At 40.3% G+C, this 17,595-nt stretch overlaps 1 protein-coding gene across 5 annotated transcripts in view; it reads right to left on the reverse strand.

Annotated features, from left to right (window-relative positions):
* Positions 1-545: 545 nt before the first annotated feature.
* The window catches only part of ttll7 (tubulin tyrosine ligase-like family, member 7), a 61,519-nt gene continuing 44,469 nt past the window's right edge, over positions 546-17,595 (reverse strand). For 2 of the 5 annotated variants that reach the window (XM_047587755.1, XM_047587753.1), the window contains exons 17-23: positions 16,702-16,836; positions 13,920-14,000; positions 12,167-12,327; positions 7,937-8,110; positions 6,396-6,499; positions 2,948-3,052; positions 546-2,337 (exon numbers count right to left, since the gene is read on the reverse strand). In XM_047587755.1, coding sequence (XP_047443711.1) covers positions 2,970-3,052; positions 6,396-6,499; positions 7,937-8,110; positions 12,167-12,327; positions 13,920-14,000; positions 16,702-16,836 — 738 coding nt within the window. In that variant the 3' untranslated portion in view covers positions 546-2,337; positions 2,948-2,969. The other 3 variants (XM_047587758.1, XM_047587756.1, XM_047587757.1) reach the window with 3 other exon arrangements.

The following is a 17,595-nucleotide window of genomic DNA, read 5'->3' on the forward strand; positions in this document are numbered from 1 at the left end:
ACAAACACAACACTATGAGAAGGCTGTGGACATGATTTTAGCATCAATGATTGTGCGCACCAATGTCTCCTCAAGCTCACTGTTTTGGGATTTTTGTGCTTTGAGTTTTGTTTTTTGTTTAGTTTTAGCTACGATATTATAATTATCTTTATGTAGTGCAGACAGCTGGGATAGTTCCCCCATGATCCCCCAGGGGTCAAAAATGAATGAATGAATGAATGAACTATGATACAATATATACACTATACATGGGAATTATATTGCATATAAAATCACATTTATCTCTCGTTACACACAGAGCAGATGTATTGTTGTGGAAACAGAAAGATTCAGGGAAAATAACAGCCAACAAATCTTTAAAAGCATGTCCCTAAAAATGGACTTTGGTGCATTTTTTTCTTCTTTACAGATAAAGTAAGGCCTTCACTTTGTTTAGTTTCCTTTCATGTCTGCACCCTTTCTCTTCTCTCTCCCCCCTCCCCTTTCTGTACCTCATTTTCTGATCCAAAAGAGAAAAAAACAATCAAAAAAACAAATGGCAGATATTCATTTTGTTTGTTTAAACATTTTATTGCTATGTAAAATTAAAAATCTCATACCTGCAATGAAAAAATCCTACTCTTAAATAACACAAATGAAATCAGGCAAAACCAAACATATTTGGCATTGTGAATCCATGGTCAGTAAATGGGGAAAATTCAGTTTGAAGTTTTAGCACGGCATTGCTGTTAGTCAGAACTGTTATCAAATGCACACTGTACTGTGCTGTACAGACTGCCATCCTAAAATAACCATCTTCTCATGAGATCATACACACAGCAAATAAACTACTAAACATATAACACTGTGTTTCTCCCTATCAACATTGAATACTCTAACTGAGGTCCTACAGTAGTTTGTGACATATTCACCTTAAACAAAACCAAACTGAACTCGTGAAGTAGATGTGCTTATTATTGGCACATCCATAATATCCCTGGCACTTGTACTTACAGTGTTGTGGGGGCAAAGGCTGCAGCTGCTCATCCCCAGCAAATCACTGCTGTTACACTACAGTACATTTGAGCCGATGAGCAGTCATTCCGCGTGCTGAACAATCTTTAAATCGTGCAACAAATCCTTGTTATCGTTTACACATCCATACTCAAGACGAGGTGTGTCTTCTTCTGAGTGCAGCTGATGCAAAGACATTAATTAATGGCAACACAAATCTTCAAGTATATTCCAAATGCAGCTCCTCTGTCTAACCACTACATCTGGGACTAAAGGGACTAAAATCTAGGCATGCAAACACTACTTTCTCTTTCTGTGACAAACTGCAAAGTGCATATTAGGACCTGGTGGATGCTCCCTAAGAGGTTTGGCTCTTCACACTGTGGCATCAAAGTCATCTCATTCTCTAAGAGGCAAAAGGGCTTGGCTTCACTACGCTGACATTCTAAACATCGTGTCGCTTAATATCACACAGGTAAAACATGAAGCAGTCTAAAGTTAAACATTTTGAGCTCTCCTGGCACTGCCTTTCTACTGTTAATCTGAACTGCAAAAAAATAAAGTGACTGTTGTTAACATAAAGCCTTGGATTTAAGTTATAGATATAAAAAAAAATAAAATAAAAAATAAAATTCAGGATATAGAAATAAAATAACAGATTACAACCAGCAAAAATAAGCTTTTTACATCCACTTTTTAAAATGAGGGATAGCTTTGTTGATATTATTCCACATCTGCATACTGCATAAGCATTCACTGCATTCACAGAATACCTTACAAAATAAATAAGTCCATAAATAAATAATCCTTGCATTGTTTAGTTATTGGTATTCTTTCATTTTACAGTACCATGACTTGTAACTGTACAGTGAGTATAATACAGCAATTACAATGAGAAAAAAATGACAGACCCGTTGTCTGGTATGACTGGGGCTAAAGGGAGGGACCAAGGGTACTGGTGGTGTGCTGGTCTGCTGGTCTGTGCAGGGCCAAACAAAACAGAACTGAAAAACGCCCTTTAGTTATCTCAAATCATCCGGCGTTGTTGTGTTGATCATCAACAGGAGGATTGGGACAAGGTGAGGCCCTATCCAGTGTCCAGAGCTGCACCAAATTCAGATCCATACTGGAATTGCTCAGATCTGTGTTTGGCTGGGTGTGAGTCCAGGAAGGGAAGTTGAGGTCAAAAGGGGATGTCAGGAGCCAGGGTTGCCACGGTGACCTCAGAAGTGGCCCATCCTGGCGGCAAAAAGGCTGCGGGAGCGCGGCATGGCCGAGGAGATGCGGCCAAAGCTGGACGAAGGCCACTTCATGATGAACTGGGAGGTCACTGGCAGCAGATACCTGGACAGACGGACAAGAGCGAGGGACGGAGGGATTAGGGGATGGGATGAACATAATGAGAGGATTAGTCATGCAAAGGTCACAATTTAGAGGTCGGGGCGCCTTAGTAGGCACTGAGACAGCACACGGCCCATTTTTCATATATTGACTGTACCATTTATAGCCATCTCCATTTGCACAATTCAACTTTAATAATGGCCTGGGGATTTCAAGATATTATGACACCCCTTCCCCTTGAAAGCAAGAAAAAAGGAAGGAAAAAGTGAAAAAGTGAAGATTTAAATTGTAAGAGCCGTGAGATCTGAAGCGTTTTGTGTATGACTGCAAACTACTGACATAATATAGTGAAAAGTGTTCGCCTCAGAGATAATTTCATTATCCAAATAGTTATTATAGAGATTGCACTTTGGGAACTGTACCAAATCTAAAATGTCATATGCTCTTAGCTACACGTCTTTTTGAACAGGTTTTATGCAGTGATTACATATCTGCACGTAAGTAATCGGAATTTTGGGCCTCATTCTGGCAGAAGCATTTTTTTCTTTTAGGACAGCCGGGCTTTTCAACTTTGACCCTTACATTTTTGGTATCATGAACAGAAAATCCTCACCTATCATTCCGAGGCATAGACGTCAGTACCTGTCTAAGACTTTTCTATGACACCTTCCACCGAGACAGAGCAGTGAGGCAGCTCCTGCTAACAGCGTTCCAGTACCTGAGAATGAGACCAGTGTCAGGTTGAGATAGAGTTGCGGAGCGGCTGAGCCCTGCTCCCATCTTCCTTAGTTACTGGAAATGAGTCAGATATGGTTGTCAGAGCAATGTCAGATGAGATGATCAGATCCTGGACAAGGTTAACTGAAGGCTATGCAAATGTTGAGGTTCAGAAGACAGAAGGGGCACGTTGGGATTCTTCCAGAGTGATCAGTTTGACCAGTAAATTACATATTTATGGGTTTTTCCAGCACATTTGTCATGTTGTAATATCATACATTACATGACCGTATTGCCACGTCTGTAGCTATAATCTTTAGCTGATAAAAATCTACATCTAATACTCTTTTAGTTAAACAAGTACAATGGTCAAAAGAAAAAGTCCCTGCGGAAGAGTTTAAGATGTGACAATCTAATCAAAAGGGAGCCACTGGAGCTGAGGATTACAGAGTGAAGAAATAATATCTTCTTTTAAGCTAGTGCAGAGATAGCACACTTTTTCTCTGACAGCCCGTGTTCCTTGTGAAATAGCTCTTGGACAAATTAGCTGAGCAGCTTCCTCTGAAGTCGACCGGAATGAAAAAAAAAAAGGCATGTCGCTAAGGGCGTCCATTTCAACGCGGCCCCAGACCCAGGAGAGTTAGGAGGGATTCAAATTAACTTGATTTAGTCCAATGAGAGTGTCCTTGAAACCGCTTCAAGTGGGCCGTAGGTATCCCTACAGCATATGATCTTCATCTGTGACAGAACTGGCTGAACAATGGCTCAGCGCTCCTTAAAGTTCTCCACTCAGCCTCCAGAGAGGTGGACATGATATGCTTAGCTTTAATTTGTTCACATATGTTTCCATTAGAAAGCTCATGGTGCAGTCTTGTCATTAGTGATTTCATGTGTCGTCCTTGGATTTATTGCCGTGTTATTTTCTCATCGTTTGGCTCCTGTTATTCCATTACCACCTTCCAAGAGATTCACCCTACATCCACTGGGATTATTATTAGTGTTTGTAGTTTGATTTCTTCCCTCCATTTCCAAGGTTGGAAACCCTGAGCCTAAGCATGAAAATGGCAGAATAATATAAAATAATAAAATAAATAAATAATAATCAAATATTGAACATTCATTGGGGGCCAAGTGTATGTTCTTCAGAGCTCCTCTGTTATTCACTTTGAGAATATTCAGCACATAAAAAGAATCGCTGTGGTGGTAGTGGCAAGGGGTGGGATGGGAGGCTTCTTACGTCCAGGCGGCTTCTGTCTCTGCAGGCAATATTTAATTGGACCCTCATTCGGCATCTTCCAGGTCCGTTCTCCTTTTGATCATGAAGAAGGTCTTGGCAACAACGTGCATGCCTGAAAGCCAGGGGGAGGCTTCTTTACGCATATGTGCTTTACTTCAATCCATCAATTGATAGGGAGACAGACAGATACTCTGTGCTCCAATCCATACATACAAAGCTACAATCTACTTCTGTTCCCCCGACAGGTTTTCCACACAAACCTTAAGTCCTCCACTGAGATACAACTGCCACTGTGAATTAAGAGGAGGCCAGACAAAAACCATGACTAAGGATGGAGAATGAGACTGCCGTGAAAGCTGACGCAATCATACACCAAGAAGTAGAAAGAGGATTGAAGGTTATTTGCAACCAACATTCAGCTCAACACCCCAATTAACCCTAATTACTGCCACACTTTTCAGACAAATGAAAGTTAATAGAATCGGAATTTTATGTCATCATTGGGAAATTGTGACAGTAATTCCAGACTTAACAAGAAAGTCGTTAGTGGGGCTATTTGGATACTTCTCCTCATCTGCCCACACAGGCTGAAGGACTTTTCTACAGCACACGAGGCTCTTGACACATATGAATGAGGCTTTTCACACAGGAAGTATGCTTGAACAGGAGGAGGCAGGTGTGGTTAACAATGGAGACCCCAGCTAATATGTGTGCTAGTCTGCTGAGCTTTGTAATGTGTATGTGTGTGCATGCACAGTGTGGGTCAATTTAAAGATTTCTGTTATCTAACTACAATATGTGAATAGTTCAAGTAGTTAAACTGTAATCAAACTAGTTTTCAGTATGATCCCCTGTGTGACTCTACAGTAATTTGTTCTTGCTTCTTGTGAGTATTACTTAAGTGATAAAGCAGAATGGAGAAAACTACTTTTGCCATGTCTGCATCATTATCTGCAAAAAAATATTTGTCTATTTAGAAATGTCTTACATAGTATACAAATAACAATAATGGATGTGTTCTTAACTGTATCTGAGTTATTTTCTTAAAATGAATTAAAATTTTATTACATTGAAATGAAGCTATACTCACTCATGCTCATATGTACATTAGAAGTTTCAGTAATTATTACTTGTGTCTCACTGGTGCAATTTTTATGTAATTGACTGGGTTTCTGTTTATATACATTTATATATTTATGTAATTATAAAGTCCAGGTAAGACTAGTATGTGGATTCAGTATTCTTTATTAGACAACCCAAGTGTGTAGTTTTTCATACACTTTCCTACAGATTTTTGTCCTTTAAATTTACTTAGACATTGGCTAGCAGCAGAAAATAGAGTTTGAGGGTTAGCTGAAGAGGGTCAGGGGATCGTTGTGTAACAGTCAAATGACGTGCATGCATGCACACTCATACACGCACAATTTACCCTCTCATATAAGGCTTATGCATCAATGACAAAATAATCCTAATTGCTCCTCAGCTATCTCAAGTTGCGACTGTCCCCTGCATGCCTGATGGAGAGATGTGTGCCACTTGTGTTGCGAACCACACAATGTAAGCCGAGCCATTTTCTGTCTTCTTGTGACAAGAAGAGAGTGGTGCTTAGACTGATCATGACACTGATGTCGTGCAGGTGAGGTGCTCAATTCTCACTGAGGTCGCTTGTGAAAATGCACTCAGGGCGAGATGCTCTAGATAAAAGACTTGAGTGAATAGTTTAGAATGTGGCAGCAGAGTGATTGGCTGGATGCACTGCAAGCTGGCCAAATGGTTGTTGACCACCAGAGCTCCAAACAGTCTGAATATGCTTCCTTCTCCTATCTCTTTTACTTCAAATACATTCTTTATAATTTTGAGCTATAATTTTAAAAACATCCCATTCTCGTGCTTTATCACTCAATCCAAACCTTGCTTACTTGGATTTTAGTAAGGGAAAGGACAGGATATCATGTTAGACTGTTGGCTGTGCAGCCAAAGCAACCATCTTTAGGGCAGGTGGGATCAAGCTTCGTTATAGCTGTGAGGCGGCGGGAGCAGCAGAAAGCAGTGAATAGGGACGGTGCTGGAAGATGGGGGGTTTAGCAGAACTAAACCAAGCTGAGACCTGTGTCGAGGGGCGAAGAAACGGAGGAGGAGGAGGAAGAAGCAGCAGCGACAGCGGCGGGAGTGGAGCCATGGGTAGAGGTTGGTCCAGCAGCAAATGGTAAGCTTTTTTTTTCACAGACATATATAGACAGAAGAAATAAGGAGAGACAAACCAATGCATGCTTAAGGGGACTCTCAAGGGTACCTACTGCAAATATATGGGTACAATGACGTATCATGTTTTTGATTAAATTTAATTATCTATATTAAATAATATCTTTTCTTTCTCCTCACAATTGACTGATACATTTTTATTCTCAAATTAAACGGTCTCAAGACAAAAGAAAATCAAAGGTTTTTAGGTTTTGACTGATCTGACAAAGTCAGATCAGTCAAAACCTAAATAGCTCTTCAACTGTATACATACTTTTTTTTTTTTTTAAACAGCTGAGGCTTTTTATCCACTACACGCAAAGTGATAGCCAGTTAAAATATGCGCAAGAGTTATGAATCATGTAAAGTGAGGCCCCAGGAAAAAAGTCTCTCTCTCTTTCTCTCTCTCGTAAGGTCATTTGCTGCACAGGCTCATCTGGGCTCTAATTGAATTAAGCAGGCCTCAGGGGGCCCCGGGCTAACCTGAGCGCTAATCTGTGGGCCATTATTTCCTGTTAACAGCACACTCCCTCTCTCCCTCTCCCAAACCAGTTCCCTGTCTGAGAGCCCAAAGCATATGTGTTTTGAAAGTTCAAACCTGAGCTGCTGTCTGCTGCAGGGATCAGCCTTAAAAATAAAATGAGGCTGATTTTTGTTTGTTTGTCTTAGTGGGGTTTTGTGATGAAGACGATGGCTCTAATGATCCATGGAGGAGAGGGGGAGAGAGAGGAGAGTTTTCCTGAGAGGTTTAATGATGTTACCAGTACAAATGTCAGATTTTCTTATCTGTATCATTGATTTACTTAATTAGTTGTGTTGTCTTGTTCTTTTGTCACTGCTTTATAAAGGAGAGATTCATGTGCATCGTGCCCCTGGGACTCAGGCTACATTGACTCAGATTTAACCTGTTTCCACTTGTACTTAATCAACAAAGGAAGACGCCAAAATAAATACTCATCAAGGATGTCTTCTGTTATCTTCACACATTTACAGCATGCGGGTCTTCATTTATTGCATATAATGTGTCGTTATGTTGGTTTGACACTACTGTGTCCAGACGTCTCATGCACTAGCTTCATGTGGAAACAAAATTAACTATTTTATTTTATACACTCAAACATCTTGTGATATCCATGAGCACTCTCCGGGTTTTTCTTTAACAGCAGTATTACATTTGTTTTTCAGGCATTTACATGAACATTCTGCAAAGCTAAAGCCCAACACAAGGACATTGACTGGTTGCAGCTTGAATCTAAGACCTAACAGACTCTTGAGTTGTTTCCTTGAATCTCATCCAGCCTCCCTACTTTATAATAAACTATCTATTGCAGCAGGAATGCTGGGAGAACCTTTAAAAAAACAAGGGACTCAGCGGGGAAACATCAAAGGGTTGGGTGTTCCACTCACCTGGTGTCATCCCATTCAGGGCTGAGTCCGGTCAAGGAGCCACGGGACTCTGAGACAAACTTGTAGACGACCAACAGACAGTCTCGGCACAGCTGGACCAGCCGGCGGCAGCACTGCAGCTCCTGGGGTGACACCACCTCACTGCTCTTGCTGAAGATGGTTTCCCATGTTGAACTACAGAGCAGAGAAACGGTAAACCCATGCAGACAAATGCAGAGTCAAATTAAGATGGAAGACACAGATATCACAGAGACTTATACCATTGAATAGAAATTGTCTATGAATGATGATGGGGAAATGTGAATTTCCCCAATGGGCATCAATAAAGATAAATGTTATCTTATCTTATCTTATCTTATCTTATCTTATCTTATCTTATGACCACACAGATAAATACATGTCGCCCTTTACTGCTCATGCATGCATGTAGTACACTAGGATCTCTTCTGCACAGGCATACAGGAAGACAGACAGACACACAGAGGAAGGATAAAACAAATCCAAGTACAGTTAACCCTCTTTACAATCCCGGACATACCCCTGACTGTGCGAGAGCTTCAACAACTGAGACACACAACCCTAGGGGGTACTTTTGATGTCTACCCCTTTTCACTCCTTGGGAGGTGCTTCTTCTGAAAGGGTTCAAAACTGCGTGTGTTTCCATTCTCTTCCCCTAAGTCGTTTTCAAAGCCTGTTGAATTCATTGCCCACAAAAGCAGCTAGGCGGTTTGATTGTTGTTAAGTCCCTTAGATAAAATATCAAACAAGAGACAGAAAGAAGTGCGGTGGGGGCTTCATTCGGATTTGGAGTGTGCTTTTCGAGGTGCACTACTTCACTGTCTCTGCGTGACATTAGGGCCCCCTGTTGCGCTCATCCGTGTTGGGGGCATGGCCTGCTGTAAGGAGGGGCCAGACAATAGGATAGCAAGCTAGCTGGATCATCCGGGGCATGCTGTGATCAGACAAAGGCTGCGTGGGGTGCAGCGTGCTGGGGGTAGCGGAGGCTAGGCTAGGCTAATGCTGACATGCCAGTACCTCTCCACCCAATCTGATGTTTCTTTCTTTTCTTTTTTTTTTTTTTTGTAATGTCTTACTCACAATAACTGCCCTCTCCACGTTCACTCTGTTACTGGGGTCCCCTCTTTTCTGCTTATCAATTCATTCCTGTCTATCACCTGCTCACTCCCCTTCTCCCTCTCCCTCAATTAAGACTGCCAAGAAGGGAATGGAGAGCTGTGAGCAATGACTTATGTTACACCCTCTGAGCCCTCTGTGTCAAGGGGAACACGGCCACTGAACAACTGAACTGTAAAGAATATGTAGAGGGGGAGATTGGATAAGGTCACACCTTTATCACAGAAGAGATGAAAAGTTACCAGCACAGCAGCTGCCTGAATTTCACTGCTTCATATACAGTGGTAAAATAAGTATTGAACACATCACAATTTTTCATAGTAAACATATTTCTAAAGGTGCTATTGACATGACATTTCCACCAGGTGTTGGTAACAGCCCAAGTAATTCATACATAGAAAGAAACCAAAACTAAGAAGTTCATGTGTAATAATGTAAAAATAACAGAGGGAAAAAGTACTAAACACACGCATGAAAGGGAGGTGGAAAAAGGCATGGAAAGCCAAGACACCATCTGAAATCGATCAGTGATCAGAAAGCCATCCTGCCCCTTGTCAGTGCAATGAATATCAGTTGGTTCCTCACAAGATTTCTGACAGAGGAGTGAAAAGAGTTATCAGAAGAGTTGTCCAAGAGCCATGGACCACTAGCGGAGAGCTTCAGAAAGACCTGGAATTAGCAGGTACAACTGTTTCAAAGAAAACAATAAATAATACACTCAATGGCCATGGCCTATAAGCACGCTCACCACACAATACTCCATTTCTGAAGAAAAAGCATGTTGAAGCTCGTTTAAAGTTTGCTGTACAACATTTGGACAAGCCTGTAAAATACTGGGAGAACATAGTCTGGTCAGATGAGAGCAAAACTGAAGTCTTTGGATGCCACAACACACACCATGTTTGGAGGACAAAATGCACTGCACATCACCCCAAAAACACCAAACCAACTGCAAACCAAACCAAACTTCATGTTATTGAAGGATGAATGGAAAAATGTAGCAAGACATTCTTGAGAAAAATCTGCTGCCATCTACCAGAATGATGAAGATGAAATGAGGGTGGACATTTCTGCAAGACAATGATCCCAAACACAGAGCCAAGGAAACTCAACTGGTTTCAGAGGAAGAAAATAAAGCTGCTAGAACGGCCCAGCTAATCACCTGACTTGAAGTTGAAAATCTATGGAAAGAACTAAAAATCAGAGTTCATAGAAGAGGCCCACGGAACCTTGAAGATTTAAAGACTGTTTGTGTGGAAGAATAGACCAAAATCACACATGAGCAATGCATGTGACTAGTTTCTCCATACAGGAGCTTGAATCTTCATTACCAACCATTACCAAGGCTTTGGTACAAAGTATTAAATAAATATCAGTAAGCGTGTTCAATACTTTTTCGTTTACTGTGTCGTTTCACATTATTACTCATAACTTAATTTCTGAAGTTATTTGTTTTGGTTTCTTTCTATTTATGGATTACTTGGGTTGTTACCAACACCTGGTGATGTGGTGTCATGTTAATAGCATCTTTAGAAATATGTTTACTATGAAAAGTTGTGATGTGTTCAATTCTTATTTTACCCACTGTACGTGTGTGTGTGTGTGCATGTTTCAACTTGGGTGGGTTTTTTGACAGTGCTGATGTGTGTCTGAATAAATAAATGACTAGAAAGCAACTTCATACAAGGTAAAAAATACAGTTTTGGTAAAGTCTTGATTTTATATAGTGCCTTTCTACATTTTGGTACTCAATGCACTTTTACAGTCACAGATGCACACACACACACACACACATTCACACACTAGGGCAAGGCACTGTGACTGATTCAGTGTCTTGCTCAAGGACACTTTGGCATGTGGCACATTGAGGAGATGAAGCCACTAGCCCTGTGGTTCGTGGACAACCCGCTCTACCTACTGAGCCACAGCTGCCCTGTTATGTGTGGATGCTGTGTGGTAGTGGACCCCTACAAGATGCATGGGGGCTACTTCTGGTCCCTTTAAAAAACAAAAAAACTAAATAAATAAAAAAATGAAACCACAATAAAACTTCAAAGTAGCAGATGACAAGCCAAAGTAAAGAACCTAAGTTGTCTACTTTCACCGTCTCTGTGCTTCCATCTCTCCCTTCTCTTTTTTTGTCCCTTCACCAATGAAAAAGCCCTGATAAACAACCCAGATCTGTGACCTTAATTTGCACCTTGTCTCAATAGAGTAACATGTTTTTTTCATGCCCAAGAGATTTCAGGAAAGTGCAGTGGGGTCGGGTTGACCTGTCAATCATTCTTTGTCATTCAGCTGTATTGCTCCTGTAGCCATACTGAATAAAAATGGCAAATTGTCCCTGCTGTCACTAAAACTGGTATATTGATGAAAACTGAGTTCAAAGGCATTGTGTGTGAACCTCTATTTAAAGAGATGGAACAGTTTCTCAAGGAAAAGGTTCCATGAACATCAGCAGCAACAGGAAGCGACTAGCAGCAATATGGAGACAAGAGAGCGTGGTGTGATGGGCAAAAAAACTGTGGCGATGCAAAACGGGGGATGTACTAAGAAGAACTAAAGGGTTTCAATTGAGGCTTAAACTAATCACATAGGGTTGATTGACATATGATGCAAGCACAGATTTACCCAAACCTTCATTGCAAAGAAACTGTGTCCACAAATAATGCCCTCGACTAAATTCTCCATATACTAGCAACAGTTTCATGTTATGCCTGCTTCACTGGGAAACATTTTGGGTGAGAAATCTTGTTACCTTGGAAAATCTACTATAGAAATCCCTTTATATATGGACAGGACCTAAGGTTACATTTTCAGTGACTCTTTTTTGTCTTGGTTGGTCTTGGTTTCAGTCATCAATTACAGTCAATGTGTTTAGTCTTACACTGATGTAGCAGTAAAGGAAAGTGGTCATAGTGTTATGCCTGATCGGTGCATTTTGGTCTGATGTGAGAAAGTAATACTTCTGTCAGTTTTCTAGTTTATTACCATTTGCAACAACTTATCCCCAAGTTTATGATCCATCAAATTTTTGCCTCTTTCTACTGGGCTTTTCATGTGACCCAGTTCATAGTCCTGCTTAGACGTGCCTACCCAGTATTGGAGAAGCAGTTCCACAGGCCCTGGCCATGACTCCAGAGAAGTCTGTTGAAGACGCGGTTAAAAAGGCGGTAGAGATGAAGGGTGTCTACATCTGGCTCCCTCCAGATACGCTGCAGCGCCGATCGCACATTGGTACGTACGATGTCCAACACCTGAATGAAAGAAAGAGACAGAGTGATACATATTTATAGTATGTAATAATGATTAAAAAATAATGCTGCAATGCAATAGCACGGCACTTCTAATTCATATGAATGCGTTTTGTTCTGGCTGTAATGTCCTTCTCTTTTAGTTTAGTTTACCTTAAAATTAGCAGTCACAGAAGCTAACTGCGTTTACTCAGAGAGAGCAAGCTTACATTTATGAATACAGAAAAATGCATGTGCACACACAGGAACACAAACATACACAATATATGCACACATATACACATCCTGAAAACAATTTTAATCATAGCCACCAAACATAAAGCGGGCATATGCAGACTATGCCTCATTTATGTGTGTGTAAGAAACAGAAAGAGAGACTGTGGTAGAGGCAGGACAAAAAGTGTCCAGGCAGACAGTGGAGAGCATAGGAGAGGCCTAATTGCTGCGCCAACGTCAGTCTTGGAGATAAGGTGTCAGAAGTTCCTGGGCAGTCTAAGGACACCTGCGCCAGGCTTCCATCTGCCCTTCTTCATTTTCCTATTCGTCCCCACCTCACTACCTTTTCTTCCTCCCTTTTCAACCAGCTCAGAGTGCAGCACTGCGGCTCTTTTGACTTTGATTCCTTGCTCCTCATTACTGAAGTGTCCATCTGACTGTGTGTGCATGCATGCATGTTTGCGGAGAAAAACCAAGATTCCCCCACAGAAATATGAGGCGAGCAAGACATGCATACACACTCATACAAAACTGATTGATGAGTAAACACACACAGATATGTTTTGGTATGGTAATCAGAAGGCAGAGCGGTGGGCGCTACATTCCTGACCTCTGCCTGCTGCTCATTAGTCTGCTCCACTCCAAATAAAACATCAGCTCGCACCACCACAGCCCACAGCGCAGTCGTGTACAGTTGTGCAGAAAGCGGCAGCTGAGAGATCACATCATTACTGACACGCCTACTGGATACCATTTCACGTCTGGTCCCCTCTTCTGTTTTGTTTACAGCCTATTTTGTTTCTCTGTCTCTCAGCATCTGACATAGTAATGATCTTCATGTTTTTCTCCTTTTTTTTCTCTGAAGTATAATTTGGGGTTATTTTTATGCTTTAACAGTTTTTCCAAAGCTTTCAAAGGGTCATCTAGGAGCAGTTACACTTTATAACATTGTAATTATATTAACAATGTTCATTTTGTTAAGGGTGACAGTGCAAAGGCAGGCAATTTACACACGTGTCAAATGATAATAGATGTATAATTTAAAATATACATTTTGAAGAATTTAGTTCTGAGAATAGAGTCTAAGAACTTCTAGTTCATAACTAAATCAAGCTCAGGTTTTATAATTTTTTTTCTCTACTTCACAGTGTAGGACATGTCTCTTGTGTGGTGGGTTGTGCTCTTATCCACTTAGGAAGCAGTGACTCAAGTGGCCTTAAATATGCCTTGCAGCAATTTAAAAGGTGAAAGTTTGAAGCACATTTTCTGTTAAATATCAGTGAATACAAAGTCTTGGGGGCAAAATGTCCTCTGGAGAGGTTAGTGAGTGGAAACTGTCTAACATTTCTTGCAATTTTCGATAGCAGCATGAGACTTACCTTCCGTTGTTTTGTTGAATCCAACTTAACAAGCCAATAGGAGGCCACCTTTGGTTTATGGTATTTCCAATTATCGAGGATCTTTGGAAGAAAGGTCAGTGTTAAGGAAGAGAAAAACAGTATTTTAAACATTTCTTAATATTTTCAGCATTATTACTAGTAATGTCAATATAAGAATGACACGATCCAGAAGAAGGCTGAATGAGCTGTAGCCAGTGAGCTGCATTCTGCTGATCATTCCCTCAGGCAGTGCAGTACATCTACATATCATGTGTGTTTAGAACTGGCTGATTTGTTTGGAAAATGAATTTTAATAAGACTGGACAAATGGCAGTCAAAACTGCTAAGAACAGACATACACATAAAGAGATGGTCTTATTTATTAATGCGATATATCTATGTAAAAATTCATTCAGGGCAAATTAACACCTCTTTAACTCGTGTGCAGGATGCTTGTCATCATGCTGCTCTACATCAACTTGTCATTGCCAAGATAGCAAGTGCCATGCCATAAAGTATGTTCTTGAAGTATTTTGAAACCATAAGAATGTCTAAAAATAGAAGAGGAATGGAAGGACATTTCCAATAGCTTGTTCTCACATCAACACACTCATCCTGAGAGATGTCACACTTCAACCCAGACGTGGAATCAGTAGCACTGCTGCTTTTTTGTATCTGTTGATCTAATCAGCGTTTGGCTTTCACATATTGTTCCATGTTATGGAAAAGTTCCATGTACATACATGACAGGACCACTGCATATAGAGCAGCAATGCATGTGTAATACACTGCTTTTACATCAAGCAACACGCAAGCTAGGCAATAATAGCTGCATGATGGCAAATGATTGTTTATGCATTTATGAAAGCATTACTTTCACAAAAACATTACATATATTTGAAAGATATGCAGTATAATCTTGAGGGCATATTCAAATATGGACCCAACGTGAACGTTTGGCTAGACTGTCTGCTCTCTTTTTGTTGGTGACTAATTTAACTGCAGCACAACTGTGGGATAGTAGTAATATGAAAAAAAAAAAAATCTAAAAAGCTGTGATCTTTCATTCTGGGGCATGTGTTGTTATGCTCAGCTGAGCTAAATATTCCCATGCTCTTGCTCTTGGTGCCAGCATTACTGTGTACCTACAGGCACTCTTAATGTTGTTGTGTTGACTTAGTCTACATCTCCCCAATGATGCGCATACCTCTCACATAGCGTGCGAAATCCCCTGCAAACAGTGCTCCCAATGGGAAGCTCCAGTGTAAACTTTCTGTGTACTTTCACACACACTTGGAGTAGGGTTTCCAATATTTGAGAGGACACTACATCGCCCTTCCTACAGATTTACCCTAACTATAACTACCTTCCTAGAGTTAGCCTAAACTTAAACCAAGTATTGATCTAAAATGTTATGATTTGCTTTATTATTACTTCCCTTTTGTCCCCAACACACAGTTACATTTGTTTATGTCCTCACTACATGAGCAATACAAGCATACACCCACACACATGAGAATTCAAATATAAAGGTACAAGGTATTCTTTGTTCACCTTCCATTAAGTACCTTGTTTACTTGTTTGGATTTCTCCAAACAACCTAATGAATAAGTTGAGAAATTGTTTACTCCTGAACATCACTAACAACTCTTGTTATTTTGTCTGGTAAACAGCACGCTTGTTTGTCACATTGAACTTCATATGTTCGGAAATTAAAGCACAACAAATTGCATTTGATGCAATGGTTCCAACTTTGACAAAAAAAAAAGGTTCTGAGTGAAAGATAAAAGAGGCAATTACTCAGATACAAACACATCAATAGCCCAATTAGACCTCAACTTTAAATCATGGAAAATATAAAAATGCCAAAAACTGTTTTCATGCCAAGTGAACACTCCTTCTCTCCCGAGGCAAAGAGGGAACAGTACAGGTGCAGTGGCTCATCTGCGTTTCCATGGTGCTCTTGTTAGGGTTTGTTAACACTACAGGTGTGGTGGTAATTATCTCTCACAAACCTGACACACCCAGATGTTATGTGCACACATTCATTTTATTTTGTGAGGAATCTGTAATTTGCTGGTGGCTTGTCCTAAAATTAATCATAACGCCTACAGCTTCATTTTATGATCCTTACATCATTATACGAACCAACACTGAATACTGATATTAGTACAATTATTACATATCCATCAATACAATAACACAAATGGCCAAAAGAGCTAGCAGCTAGGCACTTTGTATAAGAAGTGTAACCATTACTGAGCGGAGCTATGATTTCAATTTTCCACAAACTCTAGTACATTACAATTAGCTGGAAGAACCAATTCTCCTTCCTCTTTTGGGGGCAAATGTTTTGTTTTCTTTTTTTAAAATCCTAATTTCAAGGAACAGATTTAGCAATAGCACACACGTGAAAACACACCAGATGCCAGAACACAGAGATCTGACCAGAAATAGAAGAGACAGCAATTAATAAAAAAAGAACAGTGGGGAATAGTGTGGAACTGCAAACTGACCGACAGGTTGTCGCTGGGGTCGTTTGAAAGACAATGGGATCCACGCCAGAGTGGACAGGCTATTGTGAAGGGATGCAAGGAGGTCACTTTTAGTTAGGCTGCAGAGTGACCGCACCTGGTCTCAGAGACTCTGGGAATACAGCCTGTCTGGATTCCTGCTCAACACTTAAACTCCATGTTCACTCGCACATTTTTTCCTTTTATTACTGCCTTTTGCTTGTGCCGAAAAACTTAATGATGATGTGTGAAAGAAATCCTGGACCCACCTCATCAAGTACAGCCTCTGCCTCTTCTTCAGATTTTCCTGGAAATCTGATCCTCATTGCAGTTAGCACTGCGAGGGTCTGACAAACCAGCTCTGCTTCCTGTTCTTTACTTCTCAGGTTTATTAGTGGATCACCCTACAAACACATGGATGGAACAGTCAAACTGATTTCTTTATTGCTTATCTTACCTGCTTACCTGTCTAATACAGTAATTTTGCACAACAGATTATTTCAATTATTAAAATCAATTGATGATGATTTTTCTTCGAATGACGAAGGCTAATTTCTTTTCTTTTATGTTGTTAGAGGACATTTTCACAATGAGAGTGTGTTCACATATGAGTGTTTGTTAACATATCCAAACAACAATGGAATTGAAATATGTGAAAAATGTATTGTACTATGCATTTAAGTCAGTGTTATTTCCATTTATCAGGGGCACTGCACTTTTATCTGCACAGGCAGTTTTGCCATAATTTACTTATGATCATATAACAATATTTTTTTTCACCACACAATGTTTTGCTAGCATGCAGAAAGCTACGTACTGTATGTAAAAATAACCCTGCACTCACTGATGAAACTATATTCAGTTTTTGAGTATCTGCAGCCGCACAAGCCGGAAATTGTGCAAGAAGGAGAAATAAGGAATCTCATATAATTTTCTATATGTGTGTCAGACTGGTGGTTGTGCACTCTTGATCTTTTCACTATAAAGGTCTTCCACTTAGTTCGCTCTCAATGACAAAAATTATTCTGCTCCATTATATTCCAGTCCACTATATCCATAGGCTACCAGCATACTAGTAAAGAAAGAAATGGAATGGAAGAGGCAGGCGGAAAGCAACAGATGGCAGTATGATAGCAGGTTATTATGATAAGTCTATATAGTAT

This window comes from Mugil cephalus, chromosome 6 (genome assembly GCF_022458985.1).
Source record: "Mugil cephalus isolate CIBA_MC_2020 chromosome 6, CIBA_Mcephalus_1.1, whole genome shotgun sequence".
Lineage (NCBI taxonomy): Eukaryota > Metazoa > Chordata > Actinopteri > Mugiliformes > Mugilidae > Mugil > Mugil cephalus.